The sequence below is a fragment of the Manihot esculenta genome, chromosome 6, assembly GCF_001659605.2.
Source record: "Manihot esculenta cultivar AM560-2 chromosome 6, M.esculenta_v8, whole genome shotgun sequence".
In the NCBI taxonomy this organism is placed as follows: Eukaryota; Viridiplantae; Streptophyta; class Magnoliopsida; order Malpighiales; family Euphorbiaceae; genus Manihot; species Manihot esculenta.
Window position 1 is genome coordinate 24,223,160 of NC_035166.2, and position 26,658 is coordinate 24,249,817.

Genomic DNA, 26,658 nt, shown 5'->3' on the forward strand with positions numbered 1-26,658 from the left:
GCTATAAGTGAAAACCCTTTTACAAACCTTCTGTAGTACCCAGCTAGACCCAAGAAACTCCTGATCTCTGCAACATTCTTTGGTGGCTTCCATTCTAGTACAGCTTTAATCTTCTGTGGATCTACCCTGATTCCCTCTGCTGATACAACATGTCCCAAAAATGTTATTTCATTGAGCCAAAAATCACATTTACTGAACTTAGCATAAAGTTGCTTTTCCCTCAGAGTCTGTAATACTATCCTCAAATGTTTGTCATGGTCTTCTCTAGTTTTAGAGTATACCAGAATATCATCAATGAATACTACAACAAACTGGTCTAAAAATGGATGAAAGATACGGTTCATCAAATCCATGAATGATGCAGGTGCATTTGTTAACCCAAATGACATAACCAGAAACTCATAATGTCCATATCGTGTTCTGAATGCAGTTTTAGGCACATCTGTCCCTTTAACTCTCAACTGATGGTAGCCCGATCTCAAATCTATCTTAGAGAAAATGCTGGCCCCTTTCAACTGATCAAACAAATCATCTATTCTGGGCAGTGGATATTTATTCTTTATAGTTATCTTATTCAACTGTCTGTAATCAATACACAATCGAAGAGATCCATCTTTCTTTTTCACAAACAACACTGGTGCACCCCATGGTGAAACACTAGGTCGAATAAAGCCCTTATCAAGTAATTCATGTAACTGTATTTTCAACTCTTTCAATTCTGTAGGAGCCATTCTGTACGAAGCAATTGAAATAGGTGCAGTGCCTGGCACAACTTCTATAGCAAAATCCACTTCCCTTTCTGGAGGTAACCCTGGCAACTCTTCAGGAAATACATCTGGAAAATCACACACTGTGGGTAGGTTTGACACACTAGGACCTTCCTTCTTAGTTTCAATCACACTGGCTAGATAAGCTGTACAGCCTTTTCTAATCAACCTCCTAGCTGTAGTGGCAGATATGACATTAGAGAGGTAATCTGACCTCTCACCCACAACTATAACCTCAGAACCCTCTAATGTTTTGAGTGTGACTCGCTTTAACTTACAATCAACTATGACATGATGTCTAGACAACCAATCCATGCCCAAAATCACATCAAACTCTCTAAAAGGTAACTCTATCAGGTCACCTAAAAAGGTATGACCTTGCACACATATAGGACAATCTCTGTAAACTCTATTCACAATCACAAGATGTCCTAAGGGATTGGTCACTGCTATGTCATGCTCTAAAGGTTCTACTTCAATTCCCTTCTCATTATTGATGGGTATGCTGGTGTATGAATGTGTGGAACCAGGATCAATTAATGCATAAATATGTTTGCCAAAGATAGAAAATTTACCAGCAATAACATCTGGTTTGTCCTGGTCTTCCCTTGCACGAATAGCATATGCCCTGGCAGGTGCTCTAGTGTCTGGTCTATTTACTGTCTCTGATACTCTGTGACTCTGAGCACTGCTAGATTCACCTCTACCTCTACCTCTGCCTCTAGACCCTGTCGGCAAAGATCTCTCTGTCTGTATAGGCTGCACTGACTGGCCTCTAGGACAATCTCTCATAAAGTGGTCTGAGCTTCCACATAAGTAGCAAGCCCCAGTTAATCTCCTGCATACTCCGCCATGTCGCCTGCCACAATGCTCACATACAGGTGGCAACCCTCTACCTGGTCCTCCTGTACTGGATACTGAGGTTGTCTGCTGTCCAGACCTCACTACTGAACTTTGCCCAGGTCTTTGAATCTGCCTAGGTGGCCCTCTCTGCCCTGTCTACTGAAATTCCCTCTGTCTCTTACCACTTGTCTGAGATGCAGAGGATTGTCCCTGATATTGGCTCTGGCTCCTCTTTTGCTGCCCTTTCTGCCTTCTACTTTGCTCTTCTTCTTTAATTCGCTCCAGACTGTGGGCTGTCTCTACTAAAACTGAAAGTTCCCTGATGTGCATAGCTGTGAGATACATTTTGATATCAGCATGTAATCCTTGCTCAAAGCGTTTACATCTTTCTTCCTCTGTAGGAACTATCTCTGTGGCATACTTACTAAGTCTGACAAATTCTCGCTCATATTCTGTTACTGTAAGCCTGCCCTGTCTGAGGTATAAAAATTCCCTTCTTCTCTCCTCTATATATAAGGCCCCAATATATTTCTTCTTAAACTCTGCTAAAAAGAATTCCCAAGTCTGCCGCTCTAGTCTAACCATCTGTGTCAAAGTTGTCCACCATCTATAAGCTTCATCTTTCAGCAATGATACTGCACACATCAAGCTCTCTGCTGGTGAACACTGTAGCTGCTGTAAGACCCTTTCTGTACTTTCTAACCAGAATTCTGCAGCAGAAGGATCATCTTCCTTTTTACCTCTAAACTCTGTAGCACCATATTTCCTGAGTTTTTCTATTGGAGGCCTAGGTTGTGCCTGGGCTACAACAGGTGGTGGTGGTGGTACCTCTGGTACATTTTGTGTAACCCTCCTAATCAACTCAGCTATTTGCTGAAACAATGCATCCTGCCCTGGTCCGCCAGCAGCAGCAGGTGGAGGAGCAGCAGCAGGTGCAGGAGCAGCAGCAGCAGCTGCCTCAGAGGGAGCATGACTCTCTACCTCTTCATCTGCTGCTCTCTGTGACTCAGATGACATCTTTTATATGACCTAAAGACACAAAGAAGAGATTTACATCAGAACCATACCATAGCTGTAACTCATTTTTGGCATGTACATATATGACACATATACACATACATACTATGACCTAGAATCGCCTAAACCTTTGCTCTGATACCACTAATTGTAACACCCCTTACCCTCTCAAAGAGTAGATAGAGCAAGGAATGTCACAAACTATACCTTTTTAGCTATATCAGGACTAAACAATTTCTTTTATCTGTAAATACCAAGTTTTTAGGTAATGCATGTAACTGTCATCAAGTGATTAAAATAAATGTGAGATGTCTAAACCAAAATTTTCGGCAGAATTTTCTCTGTTTCATTAGCACTTTAACCTGTAATACATATGAAAATCACACTTATAATTACACTAACAACTGTCATTTGATATTTTACTATTCTTTGTTTACATAACCTTTACAACTCACTCTTTTAAATATGTACATGCCAAAATATAACTGCACTATGACTCAGAGACTCAAAACAACCAGCTATGATGATGGCCTTGATATCTGATGTAAATCTCTGATAACTTCTGTTGCCCCTATTCTAGCGACAACCTGCGTGAGGTAAAAACCAACACGCTGAGCTAATGCTCAGTGGGTGATAGCAAACAAATAACAAAATAGAACAAACAAGTTCACGTATATAGATAATCGGAATAAAAACATCTTCTTTTTCCGTTATTGCACATTTTCTATTTATAACAAATTACCACAGCTTAGTGCATGTAAGAGATGCAAACATATTAACATTCACTAATAAGTTCACAAAATCAAGTATCAATCTTAATTAAGATCTTAGCCCTTATAAACACATAGTAGGATCGACTAGGTAGATAAGGAGTTATAACGGTAGGCACAGGGTGCCGAACGGTAGGCTCAGAGGCCAAATCTGTGATAGCAGAGCTCTGTGGCCATGCTTATGAGGTACCAGATATATAACCTCAAATATAGATAATGTATCGGTAGCAGTACTGCGAACTCTGTATGTTTATATGGCATGCCATACCCTTATACTAACCTCGACTCCTATGACGTTTACTAGGGCCAAGTACTATTAATTCAATGTATCAATGTAAAATGCATGCCATTTGAAGCTATTTGAATTCATTTTCCAAGTTACATATATCATATGCCAAGATTTACAATATGGAAAACTCATGGCAAATAGTGCAAAACTTTATTGACTTAGCATTTTAATGTAGAAAACTACATTCTGCCATATATTGCATCAACTTTTCAAGTAGTTTAGAGTTATAATTTACCTTCAGTTTCTTCATAAGAAATGTACATTTATGTCTTAGCTTTCCAACAAGGTATAATTCATGCAATTCTGATCATCCTAACTTAAGTTATGAATTTTTCTTTACAATCTGCTCCATAAGGTCTTAATCAGTCCAGAATTGGTACCTGTTTATAGTATCACAAAACGTATCAGATTCATGCAGTTCCATACTAATTCAAGCTAAAGTGTCTTCTACAAAGTTTTAGGTATACTTCTTAAGATTCAATTGGAACTGGTCTTAACAAATTTCACTGAGTATAAAATTAGTGATGGTATCATCAATAGACTCTGTTCCGGATGCACTACCACTGTATCCAGTTTAGGTTCACTTGCAATTTTCATCATCTTACATACAGATTTCGAATTTGGTCAATTCATAAAAGTTTTAGATCTTTGTCTTATCTTTCATTTGGTATATCTTAGGACTAATTTCAATAAATACACAATAAGTTATAAGGCTTCCAACACTGACTGTCCTGTTAGAACCTATTCTGGCAGATTTGCACTTTTAGCTCTCATGTTAAATTTCTTTACTCTAAGCCTTTCAAACATCATTTTAACATTCATATAACATATTTATACAGTCAAAGCAACATTTCCAGCAAGTAAAATCAACCCCTAATTTCACTTATTCATGGCAGAATCCAAGGAAAACAGAAAATCATACAAACACCAAACCTTTCTTGAATTCCTCCTTTCTTTTCCTCTTCTAATCTCTAGCTATCTCCTTTCCCTTTGATGTTCCTTCACCTAGGTCAATTTATGTCTTAGGAAAGGATTGAATAAACTATAAATTAAAGCTTTATAATTCAAATCCATGCATGAAGAAATGAGATGATGCTATTTCCTACTCATTTCTAAACTTACCTTTGATTTTCAAGCTTGGTGTATATGGAACCCTAAACTTTTCTTCTTCAATCCCTTCAATATATGGCTCTTCCTTTAGATCTTGATCTTAGGATGAATTTTGGTTAAAGAAAGAAGTTGATTTGGTGAGGTTTTGGCTTGGCTTTGGTGGGAGAAAGAAAAGAAATTCTTTGGTTTCCTATGGTGTGAGCTACGGCAAAGTGAAATGGAGAAGATGACAATCCCTTTTTCAAATTGCTTGGTCATTTCTTCATCCAATAGCTAGGTGACACATGGAAAGTAAAATTTGACTTTTATATTTTAACTTTCCATATTTATACTTTAACCCACTAAACTTTTTACCATATTTCAATTTAGTTTTTAAACTTTCAATAATCATAGATTGACCTACTAAAATATGCTTTTAGCCTTTAGAAGTCCTTTCCACTTAAGCAAGCATGACGGAGTTAAAACAAACACCTCAAGCAAGCACGTCAGAAAACCCTAAGCACCTCCCAAAAGTGACTCGTTCCCGACTCGCTAATCACACTGTCTACTTTATTTCTGAATATGTCCGTTTCTATATTTGAGTTTTCTATAATTCAGTTATTAGCAGATTAGAGTTATGCTAGTACCTCCCCTAAGTAGCTCGGGGTAAGCTAGCACCTCCCCTAATGCCACTTACTTTCGTAGTGAAATAGCCTAACCCATACCTAGTGATGTCACTGCTCTAGCTATGGGTTTGAGGATGTTACAGATTGTTGATCATGTATGGGATTAAACAGGTTTACAGGTTTCATGTCAGGCTTGCTACGGGTCCCGGCGGCCTTAAGCCGATCTGGATCCTAGCGCCGGTAGCAGTCTGATTTTCGGGTCGTTACATTAGTCATCTTTACTTTGCTCCTCTCAGATGGGCCAGGTTGAGGTGTTTGGATAATAGAGGCTACTGGTTCTGCTGGTGGTGGAGGAGGTGCAGAACTCTCTGGAGTAGGGTATGCTGAACTGGGGAAGAAGGGTGAGGGTGGATACATGGGGTACTGTGGATATGGTGGGTAAAAAGGTGGATAAGGCATAAAAGTGGGATATGGGTGAAAACTAGGATAATCCGATGTACCCCCATCGAATATCCTGGGCCCTGAGGAAAGGGCTGATATTGGGGTGGATAACCATACCCCGAGGCCTGAGCGCCTCCCTGTGATGATCCCATACCCTCCTCAGACGTGCCAATACCTAACCCTCCATCTCTTCTCTAATCAACATCCATAGCTTCCCTCACATCACCTGATCTTCTACCCTGATTTGTTTCCCTCCTGTCCTCATCAAAAGACCTTATAGGGTCCTTTGATGCTCTTTCTCTGCCTGTTCTCTGAGACATTGCCCTTGGCAAAGCAGGGAGACGAGCATCCATGCCCTCATTCTCTGGCGGAGCTCCAGTTAATCTAGCAGATCGACGAGTCCCTCTCATCCTGACTTCTGAAAACATAACATAACACATAAACATTAGCATCATATGGTCCATTTGAAAACACATGAACCCTCATCACATAACATAGCATATCATGAAATACACATGCATAAAATCATGGCATTACACATCATCATCAAGACAGGACTCTGGCTCCTATCCTAGTGGACATGATCTTTCCTATTGTGCTTGCCCTTCTATAACCTCTATGAGTCCGACACTCTATAGGTCCGATCATATGAACCTAGGGCTCTAATACCAAACTGTAACAGCCCGAAAATCGAACCGTTACCGGCGCTAGGATTCAGATCGACTTAAGATCGCCGGAACCCGTAGCAAGCCTACTGTGAACTCTGTGTACCTGATAAATCCCAAACATGATCATATATTTCCATAAAAATTTTGAATTTTATCATTCACCAAGCTTGACCTGTGCATGCACTAACCTGTAAACATCAAACCCCATACTAGAGCTCTCATCAAATGCTCTAGATGGGTCATCATCATATATCAAGCTTGGATCTCATCATAATACATCATAAAACATTACATAATGATCATATAAAAGGGATTTAAACATATTCTAGGGCCAAGCACAATACTAACTCAATATACATTACATGACTTTACATTATCTCTTTATACATTTCATCACATCATGTCCACTACTCTATACTATTACACTTAGACTTTACCCTTGCTGTTCCTCTGCCTTCTCTATGGCCCTGAAAACATGGGGTTAGGGAGAGGGGTGAGCTATTAGAGCCCAGTGAGCAGAACAAGAAAACATTCAAAACATGCTATCATGAAATGCGTCACATCACAAACAAAGCACATCACGGACGGATTGACTCAAAAATCCCTCTGCTCTGTGCCCGGCCCTCAAAGGAGCTCCTCAGGACTTCTGTTACATGCATATAAACTCTGTGCCCGGCCCTCAAGGGGCTTCTCAGGACTTCTGTTACATAAACATAAACATCAGAGGGCTAAAGGGTCCTACTCTGTGTCCGTCCCCATCAACAAGTAATAATGCAATGCGTCATCTTTGTGAACACTAATGCAATGCAATACACCCTAATATCACATGGCATTTATGATGCATGAATCATGCTAAAAGCTTTCATTAATTTAAAAACAGAGTTCAGTTCCACTCACCTCTGTCAACTGCTGAACAGTCTCTGTAACTCTAACTCTGTGGGCCTCCTTGGTTCCTCGGGTCCGCACCTACACAGGTGGACTCAAATGAGGACCAAACATACTCTAACATAGCTATAAACATCTCCCCAAAAATCCCCTAAAACATCATAAACATGCATGGAAAAATGGACAAAGGAAGGCTGGACAGGGCACTTTCGGCGGCAGGTTCGGCGGCCAAAAGTCCCTCCAGAGCCGAAACTCATGCACTTTCGGCTGCACCTTCGGCGGCACCTTCGGCTGCACCTTCGGCGGCCGAAAGTCCCTTCCAGAGCCGAAAGTCCAAACTTTCGGGGGCAAGGTTCGGGGGCTGAAAGACTTTCAGAGCCGAAAGTCACCCACCTTTCGCGGCATGTTCGGCGATCAAACCTTCCCTCTAGAGACGAAAGTCTTTCCGGGGCAAGGTTAGGCGACCAAAACAGCCTCCTCAAGGGGTTCGGCGGTCGAACCTTGCTTCGGCGGCCGAACCTGAGTTTGCCAAGAAGGCAGAACTCGGGTCAAACATGCATACTCAGCCTCCAAAACCAAACCAAACACACTCAACATGCATACCAACTTTCTATAACATGCCTATACTCTTTTCCATGCATATAGGAGCTTAAAAACTAGTTTAAACTCCACAAACAACATCAAAGCATCAAATACAGCATATGAGCAACATACCCTTTAAACCTCTAGATCCATTTACACCATACCATAAAACTCTCTTAAACTCTTTAAACCATGCTTAAAACATAAGGGGAGGTGAGGAGCCATGCTTACCTCTTGAAGAACGAGAGGATCGATGGTTCTAACTCGGAGATGTGGAGGAAAACGATCCAAAATCTCCAAAACTCTCAACTTTGCCTTCTTTTGCTCAAAACTTCAAAAACACAAGTTAAAACCTCATTAAATCTTGCATGATTTGAAAAACATGGTGAAAACAACCAAGGGAGGACACAAACTCACCTTTGCACGAAAAGAGGGTGAAAACACACCCCATTTTCGGTCAAAGGAGCTTTTATAGGTGGCCAACCGACTCTCCTTCGGCGGCCAAAGCTGCATGCGAAACCATGCAACGTTCGACGGCCGAACCTGCAATTTGCCTCCTTGGTTTTTTCGTTTCAAAACTCAATTTTCTTAATAAAAAACATAAAAACATGTAAAAACATTTTGAAAACCTCTGTTTCACCTATCTGAAAGGCTCCGACATCTGAGAAATTCAGATTCCAACGGAGATCCCGCCGGAAAATAGGAATGCCGATGCCGGGGTCTAGCCGGGTATTACACTCATGTTCAAGAATTCAACAATAAACTCTATTAACAAATTATCCAAAATCATCTTAAAATAACTTTGAAGAACAAATCAAAAGAATAATAAGAGGATAAATAAAAACTCTAGATATATAGATTTCTACTTCCAGATCTTTCAAATCTTCCTCCTTGAGTTCTTCTCTATTTCCGTCATGTATATATTTTTAAAAGTAACAAAAAAATTCTTAAGTATTTCAATTATTATGATGTATTTATATTTCTAATTCGTAACTCTAATGAAAAATTCAGGGAATTAGGACTCTTGGTAACAACATGAGGTATTATGTGTAGAAGGTAGGCTTCAACATCCATTTAGTAAAATATATGGTATAAAATGCAAAAATATAGGGTAGAGACAAAAATACGGAACTATTTCTTCAAAAATCTAGTTAAACTTATTCAAATTTCTCTTTAGAATGCTTCCATCATTCTTTGACTTATTTTGGCACGGAAAATAAAGTAAAAACATCACACTAAAATTAAAAATTATAAATTAAAACTTAACAAAAATAAAAAAATTTTAAATTAAAAAAATATAAATTTAAAAATATATGAATAATTATATAAAATTTTACCGACATCACAAATAATTGTAGTGCCCAAAACCCACTTGTTGAGAGGAAAGTAAAAATGTAAAAATCTTATCTGAGGTGGTTTCAAATACTCAAATCTGTTGTAGTGCCCAAAACCCACTTATTGAGAGGAAAGTAAAAATGTAAAAATCTTATCTGAGGTGGTTTCATTTTCTCTTTAAAAATGGGTTGATTTGGGATATTTTTGGGAACTGTCTAACTTTTTTCAGTTTTTTATACTATAATTTTCAATTTTTACTGAAAGTATTTTTTCATTTTTAAAAAAAAAAAGAAAAAGGAAAAACTGCCTTGAGCTAGTTTCTTTCTCTTGCCAGGGTTTCTCCGTCCCTGAGAAGTTATTAAGTATAATGTCAATGCAAGATTTATTGTGTGATTATGAAAGTGAAACTCATAAATCAAATGTAAAATATAAAGAATTTAAATGTGCAATTTCATGTGTGATAGCGATTTTGGATAACACATACAATATAATTTAATGATCTTTAAATACAAAAATACGTACAAATATATTAGATTATTGATACGTGTTAAATTTTATATTAACCGTAAAAAGAGATAATGTGTTATTTATAGGGCTATAAATATTTGTACGTAAATTAAATTTAATTTAAATTTAATATGGTATTTAAAATATTTCCATTGAATTTGAGCGCTCTTATAAATATGTTACAATTGGAATCTGTCAACCAACCTAATCAATCTCCAGGATATTTAATACTGGCATAAATGCACGTCACCAACTCTCCATGTGCCTGCACATGCTTTCCAATTCTAACCTCTCATGTTGCTCATCAATCAAATAATGCAATTGCCAATGCCATTATCATTAACAAAACAAAACCAGAAACCCACCAAGAAACATCCTATTTATTCTCTCTCTTCCTCTTCTTCTTCTTCTTCTGCAAATCACCAGTTATGAACCTGTCTGGAACCACAACTGTTACCAGAACAGTCTTGCTCTTCTTCTTCTGTGTGTTTCTATGTTCTTGCATTTTTGTGTACTATGCTAATAATGAAAGTGCCACCAACTGGCCAGCCTTCTGTGCATCCACTATCTTGGTTGTCGGGCTCCTGTTGACGTCAACGTTGGTGGTTGTCGCCGCCCGTGCCACCGTGTTGGCATGGATCACAGTGCTGGTGCTGCTAGCCTTCGCAGGGAAGCGTCGCGGAGTGCTTGTTCAACAGGGGAGGAAAATCACCACTGATGTTGTAATGTATTTGTTTAAAGATTGTGCTTGAAGATGGCATTCCTCAAATTATATCATTTTTGTAGTTTTTTTTTTTTAAAAAAAACCTTCTTTAGTAGTTGAGGAAGACAACTGTTTCCTCAAGGTCACGCATTATTACATAAATATTTTTTTTTATTTAAAAAAAAAAAAACTTTCTTGTAGTTTACTTTCAAAATATTAGGTTCTGTCCGAAAATAATACATGTTTTATTAGTAGTCAGCTATATTAGCAATACTTATTTTTATGCTCTTTCTTTGCTTTTAATAAATTGAATAAAAAAATGTTATTTTATTAAGACTTTTAGCGATTAAAATTATTTACCTTTAATCTCACTTAATAAATAAGAGTATTAAATCACTCTCTCAACACTTTTTAATATTAAATTATTATTATTATTGACTTCAAAAAAAATATTAAATTATTATTTAAATTAATTTTTATACTTTTTAAAAATAGGGATATATTTAGTAAACTTAATATATAAAATTATTATCTAAAGAAACTCTATGGCTTGTTATGAATGGAAAATGAAAGCAATCCAAATTATAACTAATTAGAGAAGAAGAATTAACTCACTCCTAATTTATTTTGTAATATAATTTGTATGGTGTAATATTTTAAATCGAATCAATTTAATTTGGTTTAATTTGATTTCATCAATTAATTTTTTTTTATTTTATACACATTATTTTTAATATTTTAAAATTTAATTAAAATATTTAATCTATTTTTCTTATAATATTAGAAATAGTATATTATTATTCACCAATCAATTTAATTTAATTTAATTAATTTTTATTGATTAAAATTAAATTAAATTAAAAAAATTAAAATTTTAAATTAATTCAATTTATTTAATTTTTTTGATTTACAGCTAAATATAACTGACAAAAGTATAACACTCGAAATGATATATATATATATAAATTTAAAGTTGATTAAAGTTAATTTAAAAATTATTTGTAATAGTAATAAAATTAAAATGCTTAGATATAAAATTAGAAAATTTGATATAAATATTTGATAACCATGTCAATTAGCAAACAGAAATGTGTTTTACTCATTTTATATTAATAAGTAAAAAATAAAATTTTAAAATTATTTTTTAATGGTGAAAAAAAATCCATTAAAAATAAAACAAAAGGTAGTTTTTTTACAATGGAAAATTTTACAAAACGTAATATATTTTTATTATTATCATCGGTAAATACTGGGATTTACATTTTCATTTTAAAATGATTTTGTAGATTGTACATGTAATTAAATTTAATTTGTTAAATAGATTAAGATTATCATCATTATTAATTAATTTAGATTAAAAATTGATAAATTTAAAATAATATAATAAAATAAAAAAATTTAAAACTATTAGTCTAAATATTATTAGAAAGTAATAGATTATTTTACAATTTTATAAATAAAATATATTAAAACTAATTTTTAATTTTTTTTGATGCGTTCATTTTTTTATTTACAAATATTTTTCTTTCAATAACAATAAAGTCAAACATCTCGTAATGAGTACGGCCGAGTTGCAAACGATCTAATAATGGCGATAAAGATCAATCCAAATACAAATGGATTGATTGGATTCCTTAACGAAGCAGGTTTCCTTTCTTAGGAAGAAATAAATAAAATAAATTTATTTTCATAAAAAAATAAAATAAAAATTATTTCTTATGCAGCAAGCTAATTGGGAAAAAAAATAATAATAATAAATACATATAAATCAACACAACCTCCAGCCGAAGTTTCACCTACTCATTTTCACGCCAAAAGCGGCTTACAGGTACGCTGGAGAATTAGGCCTTTCCCAAAATCACTCTCTCGGATCCCATTCTTTATCTTTTGAACAATTCCTCTCCATCTCTCTTTATCAAGCGCTACCAGTTACGGTACTTAGGGTTTGGCTTTTCCCCTTTTGGAATTTGCGCGGCTCACTGGAACGCGTCTTTCTCTGCAACCTATGGAGTCTACTCTGGTGATCAAGGTCTGTCTTCTTACTTCAATTTAAGTTTTTAAATTTTTTTGGGTTGGTGGGCTGCCTTTTTTTTTTTCATGCTCTAATTTTTCGTCGTTGAATTGTAATTGGTTTGGGTTTTAATATCTGGGATTGCTTGCTTTTCCCTCTTTTTGGTTTTTTTTTCTTTCTATTTTTCTCTTTGTTTTAGCTGGAAGGTTTCAGGCAGTTTTTTTTACTGCTTAATTGATTGTGGGAATTTATTTTGTCATGTGGTGCTCTGAGTTTTGGGAAATCCTTCTGAATTTGGGGCTAATTTGAGCTTAAGGTGTTAGTGGACCTGATAATACGAGGTTGTTTAGGGACTTGTAAAGAAAAATGGAAGTTTGTGCTTGTGTTGTTACTGGACTTCTTCCACACGCATACTGCGGCAACACCTTTACGTTGAATGAAAATTTCAATTTCCATTAAATCGTTTAATTTACTTTTTAGGAAATTGGTATTTACTGCGGGGTGCTTGATAAAATGATTTAACTATGACTTGTAGGCCAAAGTAGATGGCGCTGTATCCCATGCATTGCTTTAAGGAAAATGAAATTTCATGTATAAATGTCTGTTTTCTGCAGATAAAAATTTCTAGTTCAATAGTTTAACTTGTTATGAGTTTTCCCAGCTCGTAGTTCTTACCTATTTTTAGGACTTTTAGAGTACAGTGGAGAGAGTATTGCCTTGTTGGATAACTGCATGTGTATATGTAATCATGCATTTGTAATATTCAGTGATTTGGGGGGAGGCGGGTGGAATTTTTCAAAAGGTTAAGATGTTCATTTTCTCAGTGAGATATCTCAGTGAGATGATGATTGTTTTGTCCCTTAATGTACTCACATACATGAGAGTAAGAGATAGTCACAATGAAGGAGAGGAACACAAAGAATTTATGTAATTTGGCAATTTGCTTGCGTCTATGGGGCCAACTGCTTGCGGATAGACCACCGTGTAACCTTTTGAATCTGAATTCCTGACATCACATGGCCAGGCCTGTACCTCACAGCCTACACACTGTTGTACTTTGCTCCACTCTGTGGCTGGACACATTCCCCTTTGCTATGACTGTTAGGTGTCTGGAAAATCCCTTACTATAACTCATTCTAACTCAACAATGTGTTTGTGTTCAATTTGTTTGTTCACTGTTTATATCTAAATTCTCCATGTAGCTAATTGTTGCACTGAAGAAGAGATGCACAATATTTTAATATGTTTTTTTTTTCTCAATTTAAACTGGGTTGCACGACCTTCATTGCTTATTTTTGTTTATTTTCCTTGTCATTATGGCTTCAGGTTAGGTATGGTGACACTCTTAGGCGTTTCAATGCTCATGTTAATGAGAGTGGACAACTTGATCTCAACTTGAGTGGGCTAAGGGCAAAAATCCTTGGTCTCTTTAATTTCCCTCTTAATGCTGATCTTACTCTGACTTATGTTGATGAAGATGGCGATGTTGTGACACTTGTTGATGATGATGATCTACTTGATGTGATGAAACAAAGCCTGAAATTTCTGAGGGTTAATGTACAGCTCAACAATGATAAACATGGTAAATCTTATGCTAAATCCAGTGGTAGTTCGACTCCCATGAGATCTCCTCGAGTTCAGAATCCATTGTCAAACATCAACATTTGTGCTGCTGATATGCTGAAATCTGTGCCTGAGCCATTTCGTGAGTCTCTATCTGAGCTTCTTTCAAGGCTATCCCTTGACTTGACTTCAAAAATTGTTGCTCCCAATCCTGTGATTGCTGAGGTTGTTGACTGCTTTTCAAAAATGGGGCAAACCATCTTGAGTCCATCCCAGCATTCTGGAGTCAATGCAAGTTCAAGCACCCAAACAGGGGCTACAGAACACCCAATGCCTTCAGCAGTACCTGCGGAGACAAGTGCTATGAATGATGAACCTAGTCTAGAGGTGAGGATTGCAAATGTAACTAGAGGTGTGGGTGTGCCTGTCAATTCTGTGCTTGCTCCTGTTGATTTGAATCTGGATCCTCCTTGTGATTCCAATCCATCTGGATGCGCTAATGTCAACTCTGCACCAACACCTCATGTTGATGACAGGAAAGAAACAAAGAAGCAGAATGCTGGTCAGCCAAGTGAGAAGTGTTTTGGTGTTGGTGCATCCTCTAGCTCCACTGCCTCAGCTTTGCCAAGTTCACTTGGTACTGAATGTCCATTTAGTGGAATACCTGTGGTAAATGACTTATCTATTCCTCCTTTTATAGTGCCTCAAATGAGCTCGTCTAGAAGGAGTAATGGTCGCAATGATTCCATGGTTGGCATGTTCCATAGAGGTGTCCAGTGTGATGGTTGTGGTGTTCATCCCATCACTGGACCTCGGTACAAGTCCAAAGTGTAAGGAATTTATCTAAAGCTTTGGTGTTCCTCTTGTAATGTTAGTATCAAATGTACAGGTGATCCCATTTCCCTTCTTGTTCATGCAGAAGAGAGGATTACGATCTCTGCAGCATCTGCTTTATAGAAATGGGTAACGAATATGATTATATCAAGATGGACAGGCCAGTGTATTATAGGCATCCACGCTCATTCAAGGGGTTACACGATCATGTACCTAGACTTTCTCATCTTTAACTACATGTCTTTATGGCTAGACAATCCTTTGATATAGTTTTACTTACTTTTTTCCATTTCCTTTTCTCTCTCCTGTGAAGTCACAGAATTACTGGGTTGGGCCCCCTCCACTATCACCTGTCATGAGACATTGCGGAGTAAAGCCGGCTCGAGCCAAGTTGGACAGCCGCTTCATTTTGGATGTGAATTTATTGGATGGTACAATGATGGCTTCATCAACTCCTTTTACCAAGATTTGGCGGATGCGCAATAGTGGCAGCATTGTGTGGCCTCAGGGATCACGGCTTGTGTGGATTGGGGGAGACAGATTCAGCCATGCAGATTCTGCTGACTTGGAGGTAGCATCTTCCTTGCTTAAATTTCCATTTCCCCTTTTTTTATTATTTGTTGCAAATTTATTTGTTATATAGGTTCATTTAGTGGTTTCATGAATACTTGCCAGATTCCTGCTGATGGTGTGCCTGTGGATGGGGAACTTGACATTGCAGTTGATTTTACCTCTCCTGAGTTACCTGGTCGATATATTTCATACTGGAGGATGGCATCCCCATCAGGCACAAAATTTGGGCAACGTGTCTGGGTTCTTATCCAGGTAGTTTTTGTTTGGAATTTCCCTTCAAACTTTCAGGATATGCATCATATGTTGTAAATTATACATTATGACCTTTCAGGTTGATGCTTCCGTGAAAGACTCGCTTAATGGAGTTAGAGGTTTGAACTTGAATTTGCTCCCTGATTGCAGTGGCTCCAAAAGCCCTCAAATAATAGATGTGAATCTGCAGCCTGTAATGGATAGTGGTTTTCTAGAGCCTTGCAATTCTACTTCAGTGCCAGTGCCCACAGTTGATGTTGAGCAGCCTAAGGAACAGGAGCTGAATTTCCCTATAAATGATACATTGTTAGTTGGTGATGGTGTTTCCAGTTCTGCTTCTAATCAGGCTCCTTCCTCTGTGTCATATCCTATCATAGACTTGCGTGACATGGCCCCTGTTGTGCCCTCAGAAGCCCTTCCTGCTATGGATGTCCCATCGTCATCTGATGATGTCACTGTAAAAGATGCTGTTGAGAAGTCTCTTCTTAAGGAACTTGAGGAGATGGGCTTCAAGCAGATTGATTTGAACAAGGAGATCTTGAGGATGAACGAGTACAACTTAGAACAGTCGGTGGATGATCTCTGTGGCGTTTCTGATTGGGATCCAATTCTTGAAGAGTTACAGGAGATGGTAAGTTTTTGGTAGTAAAGGATGGACGAGTACAATTTACAATAGTTGGTGCATTTTAATCTTACTTTTAGTTGTTAAGATTTGTTAGAGCTTCAATAATATACTTGATCAATCTTTTTAATAAGCTTATACTGGAGCGGAGGCTTAATGTTTTTGTTCTGGTGCAGGGCTTCTCTGACAAGGAAATGAATAGGAGGCTGCTGAAGAAGAATAATGGGAGCATCAAGCGTGTTGTGATGGATCTCCTTACTGGGGAGAAAGCTTAATCGGATACACCTAACATCGAGGTAGATATAGTAATTGCTATAAAAAATAAATACAGTTATAATTACGTAGATGTGACTTGTTATCTGCTCAGGCGGGTTCTGTAAAAATTGCTCAGAATGAAGGGCTATTAGACCTTTTACTGATGGATGGAATTCTCTATGAACATATCTATGCTGTGCAGAATGTGGATAAATAATAGAACTTGTTTAGTTATCGTGGTCTCATAAATTGTATAGTTGTCTCAACAATGTATGTAGTTAATGGTATGGTCTTGTATTGTGCGTATCGTAGACTAGTGTACTGCTGTCCGTGCCGTTGGTTCATCTAGCATGGCAGTCTCGGTTTGCAGTAATGCTGTCTTGGTGCTTCTTCCATTGGGATTTTCTCTTGTACCAGTTATTAGTTGTGTGCGTAATCGGATTCCCTCGGTGAGGATTAGAATTTAGCCGCTAAGTCTTAGGCTTGATTGGAGACCCCTTTTTAGGACTGCCTGTGGTATTCATAGACAAAAGATCGGTGTTGGTCAAAAACCTATATTCAATTAAAATTCTGAATGTAAGCTAGATTACATGACTGGTAAGCAGCGAGAAAGGTCCGAAAAATTAAAAAAGGAGATGAGGGAAGCTACGGATTTGACTCGAAAAGCTATGGACCAGGTCTTGGGTAGTAGATATATTGCACTGTACTTATCTGACTATGCTGTTGCTGCTACCTAGTTGGATCTTACTGCTGAGATTATTGTCATCCCCATTTTTCTTAGGCAAGTAATTCCATTAAGGCCTTAAACGCAAAGAGTTGAGTCCAACTAAAATGTGGTGTAATGGGAAAAAAATAAACAGCTACCGGACCATTTATTCAATCCACAAAAGCGGGCTTAAGGCTGCAATAGGGGGAAAACTAGGCTAAACGGGTCTTCAATCCGGAAACCAACCGGACCCAACATTGTGAAGGAGAAGCAGTAGAATTAGGGATGTAAACGGGTAGGGTATCCGCAAAATTGAGAGTATCCAAACTCGAACCCGATTATATATACAATTCCCGAATCCGTCCCAAACCCGTTTAATATTTTAATTTTACTATCCGAACTCGTCCCAAACCCGTTTAACAATACCCGCACAATATCCGAACCCGATATAAACCAGCAACTCAGCAAATAATTTTTTTAATTCAATTCAATGACAAAATCAAATAAACTATGACAAGAATCAGCAACCCAACAAATAATGATTTATAATCAAATAATTAGATTAATTGTCCATAAATTTTTAAAATCAACAGTATTACATTAATCAAATAGCAAATAATTAGATTTTTTAACATATCCAAATAATCAGATTAATAGTTCATAAATTATAAAATTCTTTAAGAACATACGCATAAAAGATCTTAAAACCTGAAGAGAGTTATAGTCAAAGCAGATGTCGCCGATTGAGGAGAGAAGGGTTGTCTCTAGCGTCAGTGAAGTGCGGGGAGAGAAACTTAAATCGAAAAGAGTAGATTTCACCCGACTGGGGAGAGAGAATGAGATATCACCGACGCCGACCGGGCAGAGGGAAGAGTTGTCTTCAACTGGAAAGTCGGAGATGTCGCTGCTGGAGAGAGAGAATGAGATATTGCTGATGGGGGAGAGAGAAGATTTATCGTCGACTGGGGAGAGAAAGGAGACGTCGCCGGTGACGACTGAGCTGCCGGCAGTCGTCAGTGAAGTGGGGGAGAGGCGTGACTGAGAACTATGGGAAGGGAAGCGAGGGAGAGAGAGACGTAAACGAAGAGAGAAAAGAGTAAAATGAAAAAATAAATTAGAGATTAGGGTTAGTTTTGTTAGTATAGTTAATCGGGTTCGGGTAACGGGTATCCGATCACCTAATCCCGAACCCTACCCGAATCCGAGACGGGTAAAATTTTTCAAATCCGAATTCGCCCAAATCCGTTTTGTAAAAACCCAAATCCGTACTAATAGGGTTTGGGCGGATCGGGTACCCGTGAAAACCCGCCCGCCTGCCATCCCTAAGTAGAATGTTGCCGCCAGAAAAGCACGAGGTAGAGCTTAATTGCCGGCTGCCATGCATGGATTTAACAACTACAATAAGATCTCCAGATCTTAAGAATCTGAATCCAAAGTCAAAGCTAGAAATACTACTAAAAGCTCAAGGCCATACCTCATGGAGGTTGAAACATGTTGAGGCCAAAGCTTCAAATAGAAGAAACTCAAGACCAAAGGATCATCAATGAGAAGTAGAGGTGATGTCCCCTAAAATGAATTCATTCGCGCCTTCTAGATTGATCTAGAATAATACGAGTTACCATTAGTGGAGCTATTTGCGTTCTTTCATAGGACCAGGACAGCTCTTCCAAGTTTTCCAGCTGCACCTTGCCCAAAAAAAAAAGAAAAATTATGTTAAAACGAACATAACAAACACAAAGAAATCGTGTCTCAAGCTAACCTTTGCAGAAAATGATTCAGCTGAAAAGTACCAATCCAACAGTGGAAGGGCGACCGCAGCCAAATAACAGGTATGACGGTCTTTCCTTGCCTTGGAGGGCAAAAGAAGCTGACGGAGTGGTAAGAGCCGATCCTTTCTGTTTAAAACTCGAAATCAAAGAATGAGAAGATTTCTCTCTTACCAAGAAGAGATGTCATCAATAAAAGTTTTGAGTTGTGGTTTAGTGTGTGTTTGGTTAAAAGTGTAAAGTTAAGGAAACCAACTCCTATTTTTGTGAGAGAAAAATGGGAAAAAAAAATAAATGAAAAGAGGTGCCGAACTGATGAGGGATTTAGATTTGGGATTCGTTGCGAAGGTTACCTTTGATTTGTTTTTTGTTTTCTCACTTTTTTCTTTATTTCCTGAAAGAGCCACCTTTGTTTTCTTAAACAATGTCTTCATTCTTAAATTTTGCCCCATTTGTCAAATCCTTTGCATTATTTCCAGAAGGCCAGGAACGCTGCAAGGATATTTTACGAGACGGCTAGGTAGCTGGCAAATGAAACATCAAACTTCAATCTGATAGAAGAGATCACTTAATCATGCATCATCACCATATGCATACACCACAAATGGAAACTCACTAAAATCAATTAAATTTCAATTCAGAGTGCATACACTCGCTAGATCAAAACCTAAATAAGTTATTGATCGACACATATAGAAATGGCATCCCATTTTACCAATAGTCATTGCAAGAACATGACCCCTCTTTGAAGTGGTGGAAGCGGTTTCGATCCCTAAGGACAATTTCTCTATTATATACCTTTGATATTATTTTTGCTGCATTGTGGCAATCTGTACACACTCTCAGATTTTTGGATATTCTAATCGTGGTTCCAGGACGAGTTTTAATAAGACCAAATGCAATGGCCAGCTTCTCACTATGGTGAGAAACTGCAGCTTCCTTATCATCTTCCTCTGCATCTATTCTTGCATCTGCTGTGTTTGGGACATAACCAGCGGCCTTGATTTGTTTTATCATGTCTTCAGTAGCGCAATAAACTTCCTTTATTGGATACGCATTTTCTTCAGCCAAAAACTCGTAAATCTCTCCATCCAACTCAATTGAACTACAACCAGGTGTTTTCTTGATCCCCTTCTCTTTCATCCGACTCCTTGTCCGCATTGCGTCCTCCCACCTACCCACTGACGCGTAAATATTAGACAACAGAATGTAATCCCCACTATGCATGGGCTCCAAACTAACTAGTTGTTTGACTGCTTTCTCCCCAATTTCAACATTTTTATGAGCTCTACAAGAAGCCAACAGCGTTCTCCAAATAACAGCATTCGGCTGGATGGGCATTTTCTCTATGAACTGATAAGCTTCTTTGATCAATGCAGCTCTACCGAGGATGTCTACCATGCAGCCATAGTGTTCCATTCTAGGTTCAATACCAAATTCTTTACCCATGCTGTTGAAAAAATCATGACCCTCTTCAACCAGACCAACATGGCTACATGCGGAAAGAACTCCAATAAAAGTTACATCATTTGGTTTAACATTTCTTTCCCGCATCAATTGATAGAACTCAAGTGCCTTTTTTCCTTGCCCGTTATTAGCAAGACCCTGAATTAGGGCCGTCCATGAGTATACATTTTTTGAAGGCATCATTTGAAACACTTCAGTTGCAGTATTTATTTGTCCGCATTTTGCATAGAGATCTATTAATGCGGTTCCTAGTGTGACAGTGAGCTTCATCCTCTTCTTCTTAATATACAGGTGAACCCACTTGCCAGTCTCCAGTGCGCCAAGGACAGCACAACAGGAGAGTACACTGACCATAGTAACCTCATTGGGATCCAAATTTGCAATCTGCATCTCACTGAAAAGTTGAAGCGCCTCCTTGCATCTCCGTGCTTGACTATAACCAGAAATCATAGCGCTCCAGGCAACAACATCCCTCCGACCCATTTGGTCAAACAACCTCCGTGCTTTGTCCACCTCACCACATTTCGCATACATATCAAGAAGAGCCGTAGCTAAGTTAACATTTACATCAAGCCCATTTGCCCTTGTGTATTCAGCAATCCACTCTCCCAGTTCTATATCAGCCAATCTTCCACATGCTGTCAAAACACTAACCAAAGTTATCTCATTAAACCGAACACCCGATGTCCTCATTTTATAGAACAACTTAACGGCATCCTCATAATATCCACTCTTAACATACCCGGAGAACAAAGAATTCCATGCAAAAATATCTCTTTCAGGCATTCCATCAAACACTTTCCTCGCTATCTCGACTTCACCACAATTAGCATACATATGAATTAAAGTGTTCAAGACAACAGAATTAGACCCAAACCCACATTTCACAATCTGAGCATGGATCTGTTTCCCCTCTTTTTTTCCACGCAATCTGGAACAAGATTTTAGAGTGCAAGGGAAAGTGAATTCATCGAAAGGAACCGCGTTTTCGAGCATTTGTTTGAATAACAGCAAGGCTTTATAAGGAAATTGCTTCATTGTAAAGGCCCTTATCATGACGTTATAAGCCGAAGAATCCGGATGGTCGATTTTGTCGAAAATGGATAACGCATAGTCCATGGTGGTAGTGGGGAGGAGGATGGCGGCCGATTCGAGAAGGTTCTCGGTCACTGTAGGGTCGAGGTAGCGGCGAGTTTTGAGAAGGTGGGCGTGGACTTGGTTCAGGTCTTTGGTTGTTTTGCATTGTTGTAAGATTAGGGTTTTGGGGTCATCTGGGAACTGAGGAATGGCGGTTACGGGTGGGAGAAATTTGGCAGGAGAGTGAGCAAGTGCAGTAGCCATGTTCTTTGCGGCCACCCTATTCTGGGATTGCCGTTTGAAGGTTGACGGTTTTTAAAGGGATATAAGTGCAATTAAACAATGTATATTTTACTCCAAGTATTAAATAAGATCAATCTATTTGAGTTAATTAAGTTATTTAATAGTCAAATAAATTTTTATTTAATATAATATTATTTTTTTAATAATAAAAATATATTTTATATGATAACATTTTATTTTTATAATTTTAAAAATTATTTTATTATATTTATGTATTCTTTAAGTTTTTATGAAAATTAAAATTTTATTTTTTTATTTTTTAAATTATAAAAAATAATATTTTATTATTAAAAAAATAATATTATTTTATATTTAAATTTATTTGACTCTTAACAAAAATAAAAAAGCTTAATAATTAGTCATATGTAACTTTTAAACTCTTAAATAAATTTATTTATACTCTTTAAATAAAATACATTAGAATGAAACGATACTATTATATTTAAAGGTATTTATTTTTTACCATTTAAAAAAAAGTATTTATTTTTTAGGATATATTTATATATCATTAATTGAAGATTTTTGGGAAAATTTTGAGTATTCTTGTATTTCACTCTTGATTTGTACAATATGTCTACATAGCTATTTATATACAAAGAATCATATCTAAACAGGAAGTAAATAATCAAATAATAATTACAGAGATAATTAAGGATCCTAATCAAATCAAATCAAATCCCTAGAATCAATTAGGATTAGCAAATAAGTCAACACTCCCCCTCAAGTTGGTGCAAAGATGTCACACATGCCCAACTTGCAAATCAGATTATGATAGATCTTGTTGTTAAGCCCTTTAGTAAACACATCCGCAAGTTGCTCAGTAGAAGTCACATGAACTAGGCTCAAGACACCGTCTGTTAATTTTTCTTTAATGAAATGCCGATCAATTTCAATGTGCTTCGTTCGGTCATGTTGGACTGGGTTTTGTGCTATACTTATAGCAGCTTTATTGTCACAATACAAGGTTATCTTGTCTCTCTCGGACAATCTCAACTCTTCCAATAACTTCTGCAACCATAAGAGTTCACACACTCCTTGGGTCATTGCTCTGTATTCTGCTTCCGCACTTGACCGAGCAACAACACTTTGTTTTTTGCTCCTCCAAGTGACAAGGTTTCCCCCCACAACTATGCAGTAGCCAGATGTGGATCTCCTGTCATCGAGAGATCCTGCCCAATCTGCATCTGTAAAAGTTTCAATTCGGAGATGACCATGTTTGGAATAAAGAAGCCCTTTCCCTGGCGCAGACTTTAGGTATCTCAAGATGCGAAGTACAGCTTGCATATGAGTCTCGCGAGGGTCATGCATGAATTGGCTGACTAAGCTAACAGCATAGGCTATATCCGGTCGAGTGTGTGAGAGATAAATCAACCTTCCTACCAATCTCTGATATCTTCCAATATCCACGGACTCACCAGTTCCTGCTTTCAGCTTGTGATTACTTTCAATGGGAGATTCTGCTGGTTTACACCCCATCATACCAGTTTCTTCCAAAAGATCCAGAATATACTTTCTTTGAGAGATGAAAATTCCTTTTTCTGATCTAGCCACCTCGATACCTAGAAAATATTGCAGTTTTCCCAGATCTTTGATTTCAAATTCCTGAGCTAACAACCTCTTTAGTTGAGCCATTTCCTCTTTGTCATCACCTGTCACCACTATATCATCAACATACACAATAAGAAGGGTGGTCTTACCCTTATGATGTTTGATAAACAGAGTGTGATCAGCATTGCTTTGTTGGTAACCAAAGGACATCATGGCTCTGCTAAACCTGTCAAACCAAGCTCTGGGAGATTGTTTTAGCCCATACAAAGCTTTTTTTAACTTGCACACCTTTCCTTGTGTCTTCTCATCAGCGAACCCAGGAGGAATTTCCATGAATACTTCTTCCTCTAAATCTCCATGGAGGAAAGCATTCTTCACATCAAACTGTTGCAAGTCCCAGTCCAAGTTGGCCGCGCAAGATAACAGAACTCTGATTGAATTCATTTTTGCAACTGGGGCAAATGTCTCTTGATAATCCACTCCATAGGTTTGGGTGAAACCTTTAGCAACCAATCTGGCCTTAAATCGTTCAATTGTACCATCAGCTTTGTGTTTCACTGTGAACACCCACTTACAGCCAACGAGTTTCTTTCCAGGTGGAAGAGTGACGAGCTCCCAGGTCTCATTTTTAGCCAATGCTTTCATCTCTTCAATCATTGCTTCCTTCCATTTAGGTTCTGCAAGAGCTTTCTTCCAATCCTGTGGAATAGACACAGAGGAAATAGACAAGGCAAAGGCTCTATAGGAAGGAGACAAGGATTCATAAGAAACAAAGTTAGAAATAGGATGTTTAGTACAAGATCTGACCCCTTTTCTTTGTGCAATCGGTTTATCTAAATCATTGAAGCATTCAAGAGTTGTGGATAACTCACCAGAAGAAGATTCTTGACTCTGAGTAGACTGCATAATGGCTTCTTCTGCCTTGTCTCTCTTTGAATACCTTCTCAAATCTGGCTTGTCCAAACGACCAATTCTTTCTCCCTGATTGGACATCTCCCCCTGTCGATTAGAACTCAAACTCTCATCTGGAATCACACAATTTTGGATCACCTCTTCTTGCTCATTATTCTCCCCCTGAAGAGGTGAGTGGGTGGTATTGAAGTAGGGTTCAGTTTCTCGAAAGGTAACATCCATACTGACCAAGTATTTTCTAGAGGGAGGGTGATAACACCTATATCCCTTCTGTGTCGGAGAATACCCAACAAACACACATTTAAGGGCCTTGGGGTCCAATTTCCCTGCCGTTCTAGTATGGACAAAACAAACACACCCAAATACTTTTGGTGGAACAACGTATGAATTCTTCCCTTGTAGAACTGCCAGATGACTCATAAAGTCAAGGGTCTTGAGAGGCATTCTATTTATAAGGTAAGCAGATACAAGAATTGCATCTCCCCAATATGCTTTGGGTAGATTCATGGTGAACATAAGAGATCGAGCTACCTCCAATAGATGTCTATTTTTTCTCTCAACAACGCCATTTTGAGCACTAGTATAAGGACAACTAGTCTGGTGTACTATCCCATTACTCTCCAAATAGGCAGAAAAGCTACTATCCATGTATTCTCTTCCATTGTCAGTTCTCAAAATTTTCACCTTAGTATCAAATTGAGTGCAAATCATCTTATGAAAAGATTGAAAACAAGAAAAAACATCACTTTTAGCTTTAATCAGATAGACCCAAGTCATTCGAGTGCAACAATCAATAAAGGTGACAAACCATCGATTACCAGATAAGGAGACAGTTTGAGTAGGCCCCCAAACATCAGAATGAATAGTTGCAAAAAGAATTTGACTTTTATTATGACTCAAGGGATAGGATGTTCTAGTGTGTTTCGCATACTCACAAGCATCACAAAATAAAGAGCCAAACTGGGTTTTAGCAAACAAATCAGGATAAAGTTTTTCTAAGACAAAAAATGATGGATGTCCTAATCGTCGGTGCCATTGTATTATTTCCCGATTAACATCCTTATTTTCTCCAAAACAAGCTTGAGATATCGAAGAACCCGGATCACTCTCCAACATGTATAAGCCATCATGCAGCCTACCATTGCCAATCCTCTTCCCTGTGCGAAGATCCTGAATAACACAATGATCAAGAAAGAATTCAAGTTTACAGTTAAGGGCATTGGTGATAGCACTGACAGATAAAAGGTTGACAGGAAAGTGGGGAACATGAAGGACAGATGATAATTTAATGTTGGATGTGCAAATAACAGAACCTGTTCCGGATATTGGAGTAAAAGAGCCATCAGCAATTCTGACACTATCTTTGGTTAGAGAAAGAGAATAATTGAGAAAGCCTTTAGAAGAGCCTGTCATATGTCTATTCGCACCAGAATCGATAATCCATGGAACATTATTAAAAGAGGAAGCATTACCTGACTTTACAAAGTTAGATGTGGCACCAGAGGATGAAGAGGTGTCAATATGAGACAAGAGGCGCTTGAGACTCTGAAGTTCATTAGCGGAAAGAAACTCAGTCGTTGTTGTCTCCTTAAAAGGCTCCTCCACAGTTTCTGCTAAATTAGCTTGATTTCTAGAGGTACCTCGTTTTCCTCCACGACCTCTAGTGGGACGACCATGTAACTTCCAACAAGTCTCTTTGGTATGCCTCGGTTTCCCACAATAGTCACAGTGTAATTGATCTTTCTCAGAAGTAGGAGGCTGTGGTGTGCTCAAACTAGTAGTCAACCCAGCCTTTTCAACTGGTGCAGTATAGAGCATAGCATGTCGACGACTTTCTTCTTGTTGAACATGAGCGTGGGCCTCTTGTAGAGAAGGAAAAGGATTTTTTCCCAACACTTGGACTCGAATTGGATCATATTCATTATTCAACCCTGCAAGAAAATCATAGACCCGTTCCTTTTCAATCATTCTCTGAAATTTGACTGTATCTCCAGTGCAGTCTGCCTGAAAGTCTTGATAGTAATCAAGTTCCTGCCATAAGCCACATAACTCAGAATAAAATTGGGAGATAGTCATTTCTCCTTGCTTAGTACCATGAATCTTATTCCGAATATCATAAATTTGGGCATCATTCCCAATCTTGGAATAAGTTAAGGACAAAGCTTTCCATATTTTTGCAGCAGTATCAAGTAGCAAATAGGACTTAGAGATATTAGGTTGCATAGAGTTCAGTAACCATGTCATAAC

The 26,658-nt window shown here is 37.9% G+C and overlaps 3 protein-coding genes across 4 annotated transcripts; 2 read left to right on the plus strand and 1 right to left on the minus strand.

The window, feature by feature from the left end:
* The first annotated feature begins 10,043 nt into the window (after positions 1-10,043).
* On the plus strand, positions 10,044-10,616 carry LOC122723898. The gene has a single exon (XM_043957862.1). It carries the CDS (start codon positions 10,059-10,061, stop codon positions 10,569-10,571), a length of 513 nt encoding a protein of 170 aa, XP_043813797.1. The 5' UTR covers positions 10,044-10,058; the 3' UTR covers positions 10,572-10,616.
* A 1,682-nt stretch (positions 10,617-12,298) lies between these two features.
* LOC110616998 (protein JOKA2) lies at positions 12,299-16,866 on the plus strand. 2 transcript variants are annotated; one of them, XM_021759559.2, is made up of 7 exons: positions 12,299-12,551; positions 13,860-14,926; positions 15,016-15,139; positions 15,244-15,501; positions 15,606-15,755; positions 15,835-16,386; positions 16,554-16,866. In XM_021759559.2, the coding sequence occupies exons 1-7, from the start codon at positions 12,528-12,530 to the stop codon at positions 16,650-16,652; spliced, it is 2,274 nt and encodes a 757-aa protein (XP_021615251.1). In that variant the 5' UTR covers positions 12,299-12,527; the 3' UTR covers positions 16,653-16,866. The 2 variants fall into 2 exon arrangements, with proteins under 2 accessions (XP_021615251.1, XP_021615252.1); XM_021759560.2 differs by having other exon boundaries at positions 15,250-15,501.
* Positions 16,867-19,709: 2,843 nt separating this feature from the next.
* On the minus strand, positions 19,710-21,970 carry LOC110616556 (pentatricopeptide repeat-containing protein At1g08070, chloroplastic). The gene has a single exon (XM_021758955.2). The coding sequence runs from the start codon at positions 21,910-21,912 to the stop codon at positions 19,816-19,818; it is 2,097 nt and encodes a 698-aa protein (XP_021614647.1). The 5' UTR covers positions 21,913-21,970; the 3' UTR covers positions 19,710-19,815.
* Between the last annotated feature and the right edge of the window lie 4,688 nt (positions 21,971-26,658).

Coding starts and splice junctions, on each gene's coding strand:
- LOC122723898 (XM_043957862.1), top strand. CDS start 10,059: ATGCACGTCACCAACTCTCCATGTGCCTGCACATGCTTTCCAATTCTA.
- LOC110616998 (XM_021759559.2), top strand. CDS start 12,528: ATGGAGTCTACTCTGGTGATCAAG. Junction 12,552..13,859: donor AGTCTACTCTGGTGATCAAG/GTCTGTCTTCTT, acceptor TTATGGCTTCAG/GTTAGGTATGGTGACACTCT. Junction 15,502..15,605: donor CAGATTCTGCTGACTTGGAG/GTAGCATCTTCC, acceptor AATACTTGCCAG/ATTCCTGCTGATGGTGTGCC.
- LOC110616556 (XM_021758955.2), bottom strand. CDS start 21,912: ATGGCTACTGCACTTGCTCACTCTCCTGCCAAATTTCTCCCACCCGTA.